The following is a 17,931-nucleotide window of genomic DNA, read 5'->3' on the forward strand; positions in this document are numbered from 1 at the left end:
AAAGTCTGGTCTCTCAATACAGACTTCAACATTTAATTCATACTTGTATTCCCCTTATGCATTTTAAATTGTGTTTTGGCACCATAATTACACACTTAATTACACACTGGCATTTAGTGGAAAAATCCACAAAATCCCAAAAGACATGATATTCTCACTTTCCTATTTTTGATAATCATTTACCTATAAAGAGTTTCTCTTCTTTTTCTTTTCCACTTTTGAAAAATTAGGACATTCACATTCTAGCAGCGATTTACAGTAGAATGATGATTTGCTCATTCCAAAGACTTGCAATCTCAATATGAGTTTCCTCGTTCTTCTTTCTTGTTTTTACTTGTGTCTAGGATGCATGCATAGTACTGTATATCGGATCTCAGGGACAAAACCTGTTACTATTTGAAATAAGGATTTACAGTAAGTGTTAAAGATGAAGAAAATTTCTGGCACTATATATATATACATTAGGCTTCTGAAAATTATTTCTCATTGAGCTGTGTCCTTAACATAGCAGCCCCTGATATACAACATCACATGAAACCTGTCCTAGCCTATTATGTACACTCTCTGGGGGACCTTGGGCACATTTGTGGAGTGCCCAGACATGGTAAAGTTTTTTCATTTTTGTCACCATTCTAGATAAGGGTGATCCTTGCTCTTTCCTAGTGCTCTTGCTAAATAATAACTTAATTCTTGGAATCTCACAGCAGCAGGACGAGAATCCTGGCAGGTCTCAATGCAACAAAAAAGTTATTGATGCTACCCTGTGAGACTCCATATTCCCTTCCCAGGCATTACTGAATCTTGTCTTGATGTTATTTATGTTTTACTACTATGGATCCACGGGGCTGGTGGCAGACAGAAGATGGAGGCTTGGAATGCTGCTGATGACAAAATTAATTTGTATTGAATATTTATTCCTATTACAGCTGTTTGACTTTAGGGATTCTTTGGTACAAAGTCAGAGGGAGACACCACTGATGTTGGGGGCTGGAGTGATTTGTGTCGAGAGAAAAAATGAATTCTTATTAATAAAAATGTGTGCTTAAACGAAAAAAAAAAAATCAAATCATAATTAAGCCCAAGAAGAACAGAAAGCCTTTTGGTCCTTCTTTCTGTTTTGTTGCTGTTTCTGAAATTTTTGGTATTTCAGTATTTCATTCAACTAAATGAATCATAGATTTTGTTCAGATATTTCTTGATCATACCTAGAGTTTGAGCGTAAATCTTTGTGTAAAGATGCGTTTCCTTGTCTCTATGAGCCAAGAACACGGAATCTAATGCTGAATAAATTTAAGTTCTGTCCCCACTCTATTCAGTTTCTCATCTACTTTGAACAAAAATAATCAGGTAATACAGTACCTGTGCAGTAATGCTCTTCTGTATTTGAATTTGTACCACATAACATGGAAATTATATTTATAAATAAATGAAATAAATAAATATGAAAAAATAACAATTTTATGTATAAGATTGATAAACTATTCCCAATGTAAGTTAATACAACATGTTTACATCACTTGGAGTAATGTATAGGATTACAGTATGTTACTTATTATCTACAGAAAAGTCAATAGTTTGTTATGGCATAGTATCCCTCCTCACACAGTGAACTGTAGAAAGTTAGATTTGATTTGTTCTGTGCTATCAGTTCACATTTCCCTGTACCTTCCAGTAAAACTGCTCAAAAAGTTTTGAAAGTTTCCACTGATGTGTAAACCAGCAGAGAAATCTCCTACTGACAGCTTCCCAGGGCTACAACATCTGGTCTCCACTGGTTGTTAATCTTAGGAGTGATTAGCACACAATCATAGCTGGCAGGCAAACAGCACTAGTGCGTTCATTTTTAGCTGTACCCAAGGCTGACTCAGCCTAACTTGAATTAGGATCAAGATCCAAACTAAACTGATGCACCTGGTTCTATGTACAGAGATAAACTTCCAAGTTGTGTGCTGTTTGGCATTTTCAGCTACTGAAAGGAGAAATTAAAGTTAATAGCCCAAAAAATGATCTTTTATGTTTTCCGATTGTTAAACAAAATCAAAGCTCTTCAATGTTGTGTGGGGGAATGTGACCATTTAGCTAAAATAAAGACACCATTACACCGTATCAAATAGACTTAATTCTTCTTAGAAAAACAGAGACGTGGGCTTTATGAAGTAGCCTAGGACTGTAACTTTTTTCCCTAAACGTTCTAAAATATTAATATACAGTATCTGTATAGCTTTGTTTCTGTTATAAATACAATTAAAAACTTTCAGACATCGATTTGAAAAAAAAATGGTTATTATGTTTTCAAAAATTAATAGCATTGATCAAGGACTTGCCACTGGGAAGACATTCATCTTTGCAAGCTATGTTTTTATGCCACACCAGAGATGATTAATCCCAAAGTACTTGTCCTGGATGTAAAAACACCAAGGCAATGACTCTCTGGTGTCTGTTCCCTCAGCCAACACCACAAACAGTTAAAAAACAAATTTACAGTCCACCTTTCATCTAAAATCACAATAATGCAGAAGTCCACTTCCTCGAGGAAACAGCAAGGCAACTTTCCCTTCCAGGCTGACCATGTCTTATCTCAGCATTTGACAGACCTTCACCATCTGGTGATTTTCACACAGGATCCAGAATTAGCCATTTCCACCCCAAAAGAGCCACCCTTACTCATTACTCCAAGGTTATACACGGGGATCCCTAAAATGTAGTCCTTTACACTTATACAGCGCTTTTCTGTACACTCCACCCAAAGCGCTTTACAGGTAATGCACCACCAATGTGCAACATCCATGCTGTCGTAATGGATCATAATGCTAGAAAGTTTACTAGTAAATATCAAGATGAGCCAGTATCCAGTAACAGCTGAAGGGAGAATGTGGAGGTTCCCAACAGTGTTTCTGCTGCTTTGAGAGACCCAGATTAGGGTCATCATCCAGCAAAACTACTGAATCTGAACAGGAGATATCCTTTTCAGAATAATGGACAAACAGCATTATTCTAGACCTATATCCAGAATTGACAACCTATGGACAATCCCAAAACATACTGTATGTAAACATGTATCCACAACTGCAATCAGATAGAGGATACACATGGGACTAGAAATTAAGAAGCAAACCTTCTCCTTGGGTACTGTATATCCTTATACCAAAATGGAACTTTGTAATTTACATACCATTTCATTGTTTAATAAAGATGTGAAAACCATACCTCCTTGACACAAAAAAATGGAACTTCTGAAATTATTCTGATCTTTCACTTAATAAATACAGATCAATTCTTTAGTGTTGCAAATGCATGCTTTTGAAAAGCAAGCTGTGGGTTGTTGATTCTGAGACAAGATTAATTTATTTATCAATCCCATCATTTACAGTAGATGAAAAACAACTTTTTTGTACTGATATTAAAACTCACAACAATAATGGCTCATATCCTCCTACATCCATCAAAAACATGACAAGAGAACAGTAAATAAGAAAGGAAACAGACATAATCCCAACAAATTTTGTGTACCTTTGTGAGATCACAGATTCTCAATAGGTCTGATTCAGCTGGGCTCTGTAACACACGGATACGTTCGCGTGCGACATCTTCATCTTCATCAATAACAGGTTGTGCGACTACATCCACCGCCCTAAGATTACAGAAATGTAAAATAGCATTACAGCATAGATAATTTCAGTTCAGATTTGAACTAAACTTTTTCAGTATTCTACAGTATACAGTAGGTATTGAAAACCAGTGTTTTCTATTGGCTTAGCTCCATGTGTTTTTGTAGTCTGGTGAACACTTCTTGAACACTTTGGGAACAAACCTGTCTTTGATGAACAATGTATCTGTTATTTTGTTATGTTCCTTTTGTGGTAGAGTTCCTGAACTCGATACAGGATTCAAGGAAAGCGCCAGGCTCTCATACCTGCTTAAAACTAATTGTTCAGTTGTTTAAGCTTCATCTGACATAATTTCCATTCTTTCATTTATTGATTGTCCTAAAGATACTTTAAATCAAATTTTCCTCAGTTGTCTTTAGACTTCATAATTATAGGATGAATCAACAGAATGTTGCCAAGCAACAGAGGTAGGCTAAATGGTTTCTGCAGTGCTGAAATCAGGCTAATACAGCAAATGTAGAGATCTTCATTTTTTAAAAATAAAATGGTATATAATAATAACAACAATAGATTTTCAAGCTAATTAAACTTTCACAAACCAGGATTCATCTGAATACCACATTTCCTAAACTAAGTGATTAAAGGAACAGAAGCAGTAGCGCAAAGAACATTTCTTTTTGTAAAATGTATCTATGTTATTGATTTTAATTCTGGCTAATGTTCATAACAGTACAATAAATCTAGGATATCCTTTTCTCCTTACCTTGGTTTAAAGAAAAACCTATACTGAATAAGAAGAGTTAAGGCAAAGAACACAAGCCCCTCAATACACATTGCAAGGAGGTTCCTCCCCAGCATGTCCCAGTCCAGAGGATTCCGGAAGCGGTCTTCACCTGAAAACAAATCAATTGAAAAAACAGTTAGGGCGCTACATAACCTGCTTTTTCACACCAAAAAATTTCAACCATTTTTTGTAATTGCAGTCTTACTAAAAGCCTTGAAGGAGAATATTGGGTATTTACATCACAATAAACCATGCAAAGTGACTTATTGAGTTTCCGTCCTGATTATCTGATGTCCACGTGATCGTTTTTTGGCTCATAGAAAACCTGTGCTCCAGTATCCCACAGTCCCACAGTCCAAACACATACAGCACTGGTACGTTAATTGGCTTCTGGGAAAATTGGCCCTTGTGTGAATGTGTGCGTGTTTGGGTCTGTGTATATCCTGCAATGTACTGGTGTGCTATCCATGGTGTATTCTAATTAGTGCCCGCAATTCTGTATTGAAGAAAGAGGTTCGAAAATGGATGGATGGATATATAGTATAACCATGCCAGAAAGAAATATATATATTCCAAAACAGATCACCAGAGTAAATTTGATATACTGTAAATATATTGTTATAGGTAATTGGAAGCTTCTAACACTAATGAAAAAGCAGAAATTGAAAACCTATATATTCTGAGCTCATACATGTATAAGATACTGTACCTTCCAGAAGGAGTATTTCACTATTAATAGGTAACATGGTGACCACCTCTAGCAACTTGCTGTATTCCTCATGGATTCATGCACTAATCTGTTTTCTATGCATTTACTGTAGATAAAGAAATATCTGTATAATACAGTGTATGTGCAATTGCTCAGAGAGCTGTTCTTTATCCAACTTCAAGTGAAAATCATAAAGATGGCATGATAACACACCACACTGTTACAAAAGAGCTGGAGTATTCATTAAGCTTGAGGAAAAACACAATCCCCTCAAAATGTATTCATACCGCTAATGAAATCGGAATACAAGGCCACCTGCAAAAAGAGGTGACTCCAACAACTTTTAAATGACATTTGAAACAATGTCTTAAATTAAAATTGGGTTTTTTGGACATGGACATCAGCCTGTTGCTTGGTGTAAAAAAGTGAAGTGCATATTGAGAAAACACTCATGCCAACTATGAAATACAGTAATAGGGGGGTGTATTATGTTTTGGGGTTATGTTGCATCTACTGTATGTGTTCTGGAGGCTTTGTCAAGATAGAGAAAATTATGAACTCCAACTCGAACCCAGATATTCTGGCCAGACACCAGGTTCTTTCTGCCAAAAAGCTCAATCCTGGCCAAAAATGGATTTTTCAGCATAGCAGTGATCCACAGCGTACTTCCAAAGCTGTGGATCACACAAAATACATGTTTTAACTGGCCATCTCATTCTTCAGGCCTCAATCTGATTGACCTTTTGTGATTCTAACTCAAGGTGGCAGTTCACTAATGGAAACCAAAGAGTATAAAAGACTTAGATAAATTCTTCATGGAGGAATATTCATAAATATCCCCTCTGAAATGCCTGAAATACTGTATATGAGTGGGGTTAAAATGTAGTGCTTACACACTTTGTCTTATACTGTACAAAGCAGTGATTCACTGACTCCATCAGCAATCCTGGTTTGTGGGATATTTCACTCCACTTCTGGCACAAATGTAGTGTGGGAGTGTCAACAAAGGAAAAAGAGCTAGTAAACCTTCTTTACGCTCAATATTATATGTACAGTATGATGATTCGACATTTTATTTCCCACTCATCTATACATTTTGATATTCATTTACTTAAGACGTCTGTCAACCTATTCATGATCAAAACAGCAGATGTGGAGAGCAGGGTTACACGCAACATCACCGTCAGAAAGATTTTTTTTTACCCTTAATCCTTACACGACTGATGTCTAAGGATCAGTTGTCTCCATGTTTGTTGAGTGGAAAGGCAGGAGTTATTTTCATTTTCTTGTGAACAGGCTTTCTCCCAACAAGGCTTTTAAGTTATGATTGCTTTCCTGTCATGCTTACTGCCAGCAAATGAATCTTCAGACAGTAATTCCCTGCCATATCATTGCTATAAAATATATTTGGTTGCCTGTCATGGAGTACTGTATGTTTCCTTTCTTTAGAAATAAATAAAGGTACTTAGCCATCAGTGGCATGCAGTATAAAGTACCTAGACATTTCAAGGTGCTGCGGTAGATGAGCATGCATAAGCATCTAACAAATTTGAATTTCAAAAACTGACAGATGTTGATACATTAACTATTTAGACACTATTACTGTGTGTCCAAAGACAAAGCAGGCTTTTCGTACTACCCTCATACTGTTTATTTGATTGGAGAAAGAGGCTGTAGTGCAAAGCCACACAGCTTCCAGTATTTCAGGGTATTGCAGAACTTTGACACAACCAGCACCTTTGGCAACTACTTTGATTGTGCCTAATGATCACTTGAAAACTAAGGAAAAAAGGACCTGAAAGAAGCAAATGTCTGTAATGCTGTGGCACTTAGAGGTAGCAATTCACAATTGCAGTCCCACTGCCTGCATTAGAATACTTTGCATGGACCTCCAGAGAAAGGAAAATTAAGGTTATGAATACAAATTTTACCCTTTTGCTAATTTCTACTTATAGTACATCTATTGTACTGTATGTTGGTCTTAACACTGCCATGAATGCATAATTGGTAAAGAATGCAGAAACGATGATCTGGTCTAATTAAGCTATTTAAAGCCTTTTCCTTTTTTTTCTAAACGAACCCTTAGATACATAAAATAATGCCTTTATCAAGGCAAAACTCACCAAACCTTTCAAAAACTGTGGCCATTGCCTGGTTTTTGGCCATGTCAATAAGCCCTCTTCCAAGACAGAAATGTGGGAAAATCAACAGAACCTGCTTCACAATGTCATTGATCTGGGCAATATTCTGTAAAAAAAAAAGGTTTTACTGTCACATGCAGAGCAATCATAGTTCCTACCCATCTACTGTATACCTGCCCCTCAGAGATACAGAAGCAAAGTGGCCTAAGGGGAGAGGAGGAAATGAGCTAATCACTGATAAGAGATTAGCCTCTATGTTACTGTGATACATGCTGGATAATTATACTGCAGAGAACACTTAGAATTACAGCTGCATTCTAAAACACCAACTGAATGAGATGTATCTTAATAGCAGCATCTCAGTTGAAATTTCTATTAAAAAAATAAAAATTAGTCAGACCTGTCTCCCACATTCTCCTAACAGGTGTGACAAAACTGGATTTTGGTAAATCATGCATCATCTTAGGAAGGATCATTTTATTCTTTAACTATGTTTAATTTCCAGGTTAGCAGGGGTGTTGGAGCTATTTCTGATGAAGCTTTTATGATTATGCTATATGCTGAAATGTTCCCTATCCTGCAGAAACTAATGAACAGAGGTACACTTCTGAGCACACAGGCCTTAATTACTTTAATGAAGTAGAAATGAAAGGCAGTCCACGGCTGGAAGCTCCTAGACGGATTTGAAGACCACTTACATTATTAAACAAACAATAATGGCACTTCTGTTTCAGGGTCATGTTCGTGTTCAAAGAAAGTTCATGTATTATGCATGCATTTAATTTCAGGTCTATCTTCAGAAGAGCATGTTCGGAACAGAAGAATATATGGTTTTACTTTTATTAACCTTTAACTACAGCATGATTTTGTGATGCCAGATCTTCATGTTCTGACTGACTGTGGCCTGTTGTTCTTTCTGATTCTATCTATAAGCACATCTTTCTGGAAGTAAATTAAAATTCGGCATTCAGAAAAGCTACTGCTCTGTGGGTCTTTTCTCCTTTCAATAGTAAAGCACTATGGTGGACATCTGCAGTCACAGATTACAAGGAAAAAATGACTGAAAAGACTAGATTCATAATCATGTACCTTACAGCACAAGATATAGGAAATCTGTTTGACTTAAAGCAGACTGTAATTTATTGCTGAGGTAGGTAAGCTATTATACTGTATATCATTTGATCCACAATTCCCTTGCACTAGTTGCATAAATGCAATGCAAATTTGGTGCACAGGTAATTTCCCTTCGGGATCAATAAAGTCTGTGACTTTATTGTTGTGAAAGTCGTGAAATACAATGAAACTAAAGAACAAGAGTGATATCTCAAACATTTGGAATGAGACCAAAAGTTATCCTGTTTAACCACCAGTCAAATTTGCCATGGTTAAAGAAAATACACAAAGCAGGAATGCTTTGGCAGACCTCTGGCTAAAGGCACACATGTGCAGAACTCAAATTTATAAAATACCTTACAGTAGAAATACTGTTCTTGATATGGCAATAATTTCCTACCAATAAAAATATACTGTATACAGTATACTGTATATTAATTTATTCTTTTTAATTTCCTAAATATTTGAAGATGAGAAACTTTGTGATTTGAAGATTGCATCTATAGGTTTCTTCATAAACTTCAGCTTCAGCTAAGAATGAAGCTTTGAAACTGTGAGTGCAGCAGGAATAAAAAGTATAAGATACTGCACTTCTGCGAGCCTGGATTAAAAAGCTTTATTACAATGGCTTCTGCTAAAGGAAAGCTTTAAGAGAAGTGAAATGAATAGTGAAAACAAATCTTAACTGCCCATCATATTTACTGAATTTTGAGGGTTTTGTGAAGTTAGTCCATTACTAAATAAAATTGTTGGTACCTGTACATATTTGCTTAGCAGCTGTGTAGTGAAGCTTCAAAAGAACCTATAGCTTTGAATATATTTGAAGCTGTAATTTAATCTCCACATTTTAAAAGAACCCTTCACTGCAAAAGTTTAACTTTTGTTTCACAAGAGCTTATCAAATACATAATGTACAGTATGTATTTGCATTTGCATCACTTCCACTTTCAGTACTAGCTGACTTTAGTATTTTTTCCTGGTTCAGCAGATATTAGACTTTTCATGAAATCATCACACTCATTCTTCTGTCGGGAAACCCCATGATAGGAAGGGTCACGTAAATGAGTGCTGACTGCATGCCTTTTCATTACCAATTATAAAAATAGAAAATGCAATGGCATGGCATAATTCATAAGAGGCAGTCTCAGTGCTGACAGTTTTGTAGTGAATTGATCCACAGTCAATCTATAGTCTGTCTGTATGAGTATGTGATTCATGAAAGTTGGATTGCTTTTGACACCATCTCACACATGCAAGCAGGGCTATGTTTGATAGAATCAGCAGGCTGGGAAATAATATCATTGAAAAATATCTGCCCCTTGATAAAATCTGGGCATTCAGCAGCTGTGCGAGTACCTGCTATTTTTTATTCTCAAGCTACAGGTCAACTTTTCAGACGCACATAGAGAAGTTCATTTTAGCAGTGATTTGTTTATCTAGACTTGCTGCAGGTGCTGAGACTTACATGTACAGTACCAATAATAAGAACACAAAATACAAAGCATGTCACAAATAATCTCATCTGTAGGCACTTCTCTGTGTATGTGAGGTTAGCAATCCCCTAGAACTCATCTACAGAACTCCTCAAGGATCTATCTGAAATAACTCATGCAACAGACTCAATACTGAATGCAATCCCCCACATAGGGGAGGCATTTGCTGTTTGTAAGGCTCCACATAAGCATTTGTATGCTACTGTGTTTTTAGTAGCATTGAGTTTGAAGGCATTATGACAATTCTAATGCATACTGCAGAAAATTTTAAAAATATGAATATGAGACTGTAGCTCTTGGTTATCTTTAAGGTAACTGAAACATAAGAATTTTAAAAGATTTTAAAAATTTAAACTGATGTGATAATTTTGTAACTTTTTAGTTTTTTATTAATTGGAATTACATGTTTGGGGGTTTTAATGGTTGAGAGTATTGTTTTCTGCCACCTGGTACCAATGAAAAAAAAATCCTTTGACCCTCAGAACTACTAGAATGTTGAGGCCGAACTCAGTTAATAATGACAATCATAAGCAAATACATTGTAAGGTATGCAGAGACCATCGGTAGATTGTTTTGTTAACAGACCATGATAATGACTTTGTCAAATTCTGCCAGGATAAAGTGACAAACGCTTTATTTCCTATTGGCATCCTTTTGCGTTGGAACTACTGACATAATTTCAAATTAAATTTGATGCACAAAATACATTTTGCCATTCATATTTTTATTCATGTCAAAATAGCTTATGGACACTAAACTATTATGAGAGAGGAAAGGTTTCTGTAGTCCTCAACTCAAAAATGCAATATTCTCAGAGGAATATTGTTATGGCATATTGAAAAAGGCTTATAGAGATACACTGATAGTAATACAATGCTGAAGGAGTTTGGGATAGGTTAAATACCACAGGTGTTTTGATGACACACAGATTGTAAAATGAATCCATTTTGGAATTTTAAAAGACATGGTAGGATGGGGGAAGTGAGGTTAAAGAAAAAAATATGTGTCACCTGGAGAGACTACAATTAAGTTGTTCACTTAATTTGGCACACTGGCACATCTCACTGTGCCAGTGGAATTCTTTTAAAGATGTAGACGTGCTGACAAAAAAGCAATCCAAGAGTTTTTAAAGTTCAAATGCATTTCCTTTGAAGAAGGATTTTCAATATTTTCTATATCTTAACAGTCTGGGACAGGAAAAAATACAAATAAAATCAAATAGCCTGTTGAAATTGAGAGACTGCCAGATAATACCTTGTTAATGTCTGTCGAAAAACAGATCTTTCTTATTGTGGCAAATACGAAAACAATGGTGTAGTACACACAGGAAATAAATTTATGGAGGCAGTTAGTTCCAGCAGATAAAAAAACACTGTTGGTAAGATAAGAAAGGAATCAGTCAATTAAATACATGTGACAACCTGTTTATTTGCATTTTTTACAGATTGTGAGACCATTTGGTCATTCACAGATAATTAGCACCAGAAGGTATTCATAAAGTGTTCTTGCTTTTTTCTGTCAGGTATTATTTTTATAGAAGAGATGAAAAACAGATTGAACCTCCATTAGTAAACCATCTTACTGTATGCCATTGAGTTCAATGGAAATGTAGATTTATTTGTGACTAACATCATTACTTTTCTTTTCCAATACAATGGTTAGGGCCTCAAGCCTAAGTTCTGCTAAACAAATATTGTTGAAGATTGCTATTGATCAGAGAATTATTTAAGTCAGAAAAGAAAAACATACTGTACAGTATAAGTGATAAGGAGAAGAGATAATAACCCAGCACTAAAATATAATTACAAGAAGAACAGCCAACAAAATGCAAAGAATATGGCAATACTGGGTTTGCTGGTTCCACTAAGCTTACTCACTACAGCATACAGTATAACCTCCGTGTCGTATTATGTACAGTACAGTACCTTCTTTCAAAAGATACAATTATGGTCAATAACTAGATAAGAAAATCAATGCAAAAATGTTCAGTGATATTCTTACTGAAAATAAAAAATTTGTTAGGCTTTCATCTCCTTGTATTACTTCTAGGGAATTTCAGGATTTTATTTCTTGTATTACAAGACAGTATTGCAGACTGTCACTGTAATAATTTAATTAGTGACCATTGTTTCTGCTCTGTTGAGTTTTGTTTCTGATTGTTGAGCTGCATTTTACACCAGCTTTGAGGTACATACTATATATGGACTTAAGGAAAAAAACACTTCTGGGACCTACTGTATTGCGGTTAGACAATTTAATCATCAAAGTAAATTAAATTCAAAGTATACATTGCCTTTGATGCTTATTATTTTTCTTGTTCAGGTTAAAGGAACATCACTTGCTTAGTCTTGAATAGAAGAGATTATGAAAAGATGTGCTTCCATTATCTTTTACTGTTTGAGACTTTTTTGTCATCTCCTCGAAATGAATGTGTTAAGATGCTTAATCTTACCACTGGAGCCACAGTGCACTTTCAAACTTTGTTTGATAATTAAAGTGTATTTATTTAAGAGATATGAACATAGCTAATTACTGTACGTTGAAAAGAAATGTGACCTTTTTGTACATTTCCTGTTTCAATTCAAGATGCTTTATTGGAAGCTTCACTAAACATTATAATCTAAAATTAACTGGCAGCGGTAGCAGGGGATCATTTCTCACCTTGTCGTTAAGTAGTTCCATTACAAATGTTGCCACACTCCCATTGATTCCAATGAAGAGGTTGACACATGTCAGTACAACATAGGCCGTGCTAGGGACGCTGAAGATGAATGAAGCTGGATACATCAATGGAGTGATTGACCATCTGAAAAACATACATGTGGCACAAATGATCTGTGATGCATTTGGGTAGAAGAATGAAATACAAAACAAACTTTTGAGGAAAAAAAAACAGGTTTGACTAATTCTCAACATATCCCTTTATCAAGGTATATTTATAGTTATACAGCACCTGGGACTTAAAATAATTCTCCTTTAGAGGACAAATGTGTAAACGAATTGGAAGTGCATTTAAGATTGAGAACAGGAGGCAATTTACACAAAGGTTGTAGAATATGTGAAACATATATTCAGCTGTGATGCTGAGGCTGGTTTTGTCAACTACAAGGAACTACGCAAACAAAAATGGGTCCATTGGCCTCTTTCATTTGTGCCCTTTTTTAAGGTGATTTTGGAATTACGTTTTAGACTGTTTCTGCTTAAGTGGCATAATTGACATCTTAATATTTTGGACTGAGAACCTATTTAAAGATACCTTTTTTTTACAGTTTTACCAATGATCTACATTTTCCCAGTTTAATCTAAAAATTGTAGTTAATAATATACATAATTTATACAGTTATTGTTTTTGTAATATTGACAGCCAAGTGTTCATTTCACATAATTTGTTGTAAGTTAAGAATGTATTACAAATAATTACATGAACCTGTTTTATTAAATAATTTGCTCATAACTATTTTTTTTCTATATTTTATATCATCTGACTTGATTATTTCCTTAAAATAATATATATACTTTAGCTTCTGAGTTTTTAACATGGATTAGAAATTCTACTTATGTACTGAATCCTTGAAATCTATAACAACTTTTCTGATCATGTAGCAAGTGACCTATTGAGAATAAAATCTCTAATTTACTGCAGAAGCTTAATTGAAAGCATTTTATATCCCTTGAGAAAGGGTGATGCTGTTATTAAGATACAGCAGCTAAAGCCCATAAAAATCTGATTTAAGGTCAGAGTTCAGGTACAGCATTTGATGGGTTTGCTGAAGAGACTAGAGCTAATTACTGGAAACTACAAACTGTTGTGGGGTGTAATTTCAGTGTTAGTCTTTTTTATTAACATTTCTGCCAAAGTTCCTGGTTACTGTGTTATTGTGTTCCTGAGCTCCAAAAACAAACAAAAGGCAGGGCTATCACCGAAGCCACATTTTTGTATTTCTCATAATAATAACCTAGGAACACTATTTAACAAGAAATGAAAAGATTGTTCAGTTTTGTCGACTAAATAAGTGTCTGTTCTATTCTTTCAGCAGACATACATTTGCTCACTTCTTCCTGAAGGCATACAGTATTGGCTAAATTAACGGGAGTCTGCGTGGAATGGTCAGGAGAGCAATAAAGACCCTCTGCAAAGTGGCAAAAGGGGAAACACGGAGGTAAGCCAGGGCTCAGGGGGTCAGACGATGTCGGGAAGAAACCTACAGCCCCAGGCGCGGAGAAGACGACCTGGTGCTAAGTGGGTCTCAAGACATCCGTACTGCTTGTTGAGCAAGGAACAAAGGGTGACACAGAAATATACAGCCCCACACAAAGACACGCTAGAAGGACAAGAAAAGCACAGGGAAACTAGGAACTGGACAGAGTAGGAGCGCCCTCTAGACGTACTGAAATAGTTAAGACCCAAAATAAGAAATTTATTTAATTCTTTGGGATTAGAATTTATTTAATTTTTTCTTATCTACCTCCTTGTCTTGGCAAGGAGACACATTACAGATGAGGAATTCAGGCACTGCTGAAGAGACAGAAGTTAAAGGATAGTGGAATATCTTAATGGGCCATTTTGTCAAATGAAGGGTTTCAAAACTGCATTGGGAAAAGGGTCTCGTATCCCAGCGAAGAACAGAAGAAAATCGATCATATCATACAGTGTGGGAAGATGGTAATCAGTGGGTTTATTGAGGGTCTGCAGAGTGACCCAAAGTCCAAGCAAAAGAACCCAGTCCACCAACTAGTAAAGCTGTTGGTTTATTAAAAGCTATCCTGTAACAAGAAGAACAAGAAGTGGACAGAAAAGGTAAAGATAATTTAACATCTTATAGACATAAAGGTATGTGTAGTTTCCTCACAACTGTAAGGACTGTTTATGGCCTTATTGCCTAAGGATCAATCCCTTTGTAGCCTATGGAAGGAGGACACCTGGTCAAGAAAAGCAAAGCAGTCAATGGCCATTCGAAGGAGCATTTTGAATATATATTCCAACAAGAATCCACAGAAATCACTTCCATCTTATAACACACAGAGACAAGCAACTGTACTAATGCTTAGTGAGGTGAAGAAAACCTTTAAATAAACGAAGAACAACAAACCAGTAGGAGGTGAAGGGATTCTTGTTGACCTTTTATGCTCTCATCATACAGATCTTGAATGAACAGATAATCTCAAATTATTTTTAACAATCTATGATTGCTACAAACTTCAAGAAAGGAGGCTATAGAAATGACCTCCATTGCAGTAACATTTCACACACTATTGTTTCATGTATTACCATCTATCTATCCATCCATTTTCTAACCACTTTATGCAATCCTGGGTCATGGGAGAGCTGGAGCTGTCCTAACAAGCAAGGCAGAATACATCTTGGACAGAACGCCAGTCAATCGCAAGGTAACACACACAGACGCAAACATGCACATCCTCACACCTATAGTTTTCCTACAAGCCAATTAACCTGTCAGTATGTCTTTGGGCTGTGGAAGGAAATCCATGCAAACACAGGGAATATATACAATACAAACTCCCTGCAGATAGCACCACAGGAATTGAACCCAGTGTCTCATTTCCAAGACAGCAAACCTGACCACTGTTCCACCATCAGGCACTATCAAAATAAATCAACCTTATTTCTGTTTTGCATAGTTCTGTGAAGAATGTGCCCATTTATAGTTTTGCCTACTAATATTAAAAATAATCATTTAAATTAAGTTTTATTCTGAATGCTTACAGTATGTTAATATACATACAGGCTATTGTAACCCTTTACACAGGATATTACTGGTGACATACTTTCCCTAAAGAAATTGCTCTTTTCCACCTTTAGTAAAATCACTAAACTTGGAAAATCCCTGCTGATGAAAAACTACTAAGAGAATGACTACAAGCATAAAGAGCAAATAAACATCATCTTAGGTTACAGATAACTGTGTACCAGAAAGAGTACAAATTCGTTCCCTGGGGGTTGGATAAAACATGAAACATCTGTTTTGTGTGTTTTACTCCTCTTTGTGTACAGAGAAAAATATTGTCATCTTCAAGCTCATCATTCCCTCACACTATCTAGTAATGGCTGCTCAATCCCACCTATTTTAAGGAGGATGATTAATACCTTTGTCTGTGACTATGTAATGAGCAGATCATAACCTGGGTGACAGCCTGAAATGAGTGTACTGCAAACTATACTTTCCTTCTTCATTTAAATCTTACTTTCTCGATCTTTCTGTTCACCGATAACATCAGATTATGTACAGTAAGTGTCCTGAAAATGTAGCACTGAGGTAGGCCACACATCTCCTATATGCTTCATTGAATGAATTTCTTTTAGGATTTGTACAGTCAGTAGAAGACAACATGAACATATTTTTGAATTTTGAATATATGAACATTTATCTATCCATTTTCTAAGTGCTTTATTCAATACAGGGTCATGCAGATTAATTTTCACATCTTAATAAACTATTTTTAACTTATTTAATATACTGCATGTGGTCTGAAAAGTCTACTTATTATTTTTAGATAATTACTGTAAGAAGGGACACTTTTCATTGTCTACTTCACTAAGCAGGCAAAATGCATTAACACAAAGTGTCCAGTATAAATTCTGTTAGACTATTATTATTGTTGTTGTTATGACTATTACTGTTGTTGATACTACTACTGCTGTAGACACATTATCTGTTTTTTATATCAGGGACTTACCCATATAGAACTAAAAGAAGGACCAGTGCTGGCAAATTTTGAAGTGAAACATATGCTTTTTGTTGGAAACACAGGAAGATGGCGATTACTATCAAACACGGAATGGTGTAATTACACTGTAAAAGAAACCACAAACAACGTTGCATCGTTAGGCAATGATTCTGCACAATCTGCTGTCAAAAATAGTTCTCATTTTTATCTTAAGCATTGCATTTATGAATAGTTTAATAACAGTTATGTTATCTTGGTAAAATAAGATAAAACACAAAATTCTTAGAAAGGCAAAAATGAAAAGAAACCTTGTTGTCTGTCAGTTATATTTCTACTCTGTCTTTGATTATATAATGGTACCCTTGAAACATTGATATGGAATGTTAGATTACTCTTGGGTCTTTGTATGAAAACAGTGCCTTAATCTTTGCTATAAATGATTTCAATGATATACAGTATCAGAGTATAAAATAAATAGGTAAAAATCTGCTACAATACCATTATACTTTCTTCTGATAGTGCCAACACTTGAGATATTGTGATGTTGAGGTTAATCTGACAGCTACATCATTTTAATTACAATGATGAAAAACACAGTGGGCAAAATACTTTATTTCTCTTAATTTCTCCAGGGTGAAGTCAGGTGGTTTATGATAATTCATTTTTACTGTTTGTATATTCAATTTGAAAAGCCCCTGAAGTAGAGTACACACCATGACAAATCAGATAGTTTATTTGGAGACATACTGTATTCTCCTGGATTTGCATAAGAGTGAAGAAGCATTGAAACACTTACCATATCCCAAGCAAAGTTAGCAACCCAGTATACACCTGGATTCACACCACTGACAAACTGCAGGTGCTTGGCCTTGGTGACTCTCTCCTGGATCAGGAATAGCACAAAGCTAGCTGGTATGAACGACATTGCAAATATTACACAGATTGACACCAAGACATCTGTGGATGAGGTAGCCCTGCCAAAGAAAAAAAAACTCAAGCACTTTAGTGAAAGCTTGACATTTTACAAGCAATATCTGTCAAAACAGATGGAAAAAACAGAGTGAACCAGTATAGAGAGCTCAGATTAATTCTTGCTCTTTGTTTTTTTACTTTGGCACAATTATTTGTTATTGCTAGTAGATTGGAAGCATTTAAAACCTGCTTCAGGTGAATGGATCACAGTGCTACAGTAAGTGCAGAGAATTGTTTGGACAATAAGGCAATTTGAGGATTGTATTAGACCTTGTTTTAAGTTTCTTGAAAATGTAATTGCAGTACTTTCTATTAACTATTACTATTGACTATTACCATTAACTTCTTCAAAGAAAATTTGTTGAATATAGCCCACAGAAGTTGCTAGAGTACTGTTGCAGGAATTAACATGAAAAAAGTTCCA

At 35.6% G+C, this 17,931-nt stretch overlaps 1 protein-coding gene across 1 annotated transcript in view; it reads right to left on the bottom strand.

Annotated features, from left to right (window-relative positions):
* The window catches only part of LOC102683509 (phospholipid-transporting ATPase ABCA1-like), a 310,746-nt gene that overhangs the window by 35,587 nt on the left and 257,228 nt on the right, over window positions 1-17,931 (bottom strand). Inside the window, exons 37-42 of the mRNA XM_069192079.1 lie at window positions 17,332-17,509; window positions 16,545-16,660; window positions 12,510-12,654; window positions 7,225-7,348; window positions 4,372-4,501; window positions 3,511-3,631 (exon numbers count right to left, since the gene is read on the bottom strand). Of these exons, the coding sequence (XP_069048180.1) occupies window positions 3,511-3,631; window positions 4,372-4,501; window positions 7,225-7,348; window positions 12,510-12,654; window positions 16,545-16,660; window positions 17,332-17,509 (814 nt within the window). The remainder of the gene's footprint in view (window positions 1-3,510; window positions 3,632-4,371; window positions 4,502-7,224; window positions 7,349-12,509; window positions 12,655-16,544; window positions 16,661-17,331; window positions 17,510-17,931) is intronic.

This window comes from Lepisosteus oculatus, chromosome 1, assembly GCF_040954835.1.
Source record: "Lepisosteus oculatus isolate fLepOcu1 chromosome 1, fLepOcu1.hap2, whole genome shotgun sequence".
Classification (NCBI taxonomy): domain Eukaryota; kingdom Metazoa; phylum Chordata; class Actinopteri; order Semionotiformes; family Lepisosteidae; genus Lepisosteus; species Lepisosteus oculatus.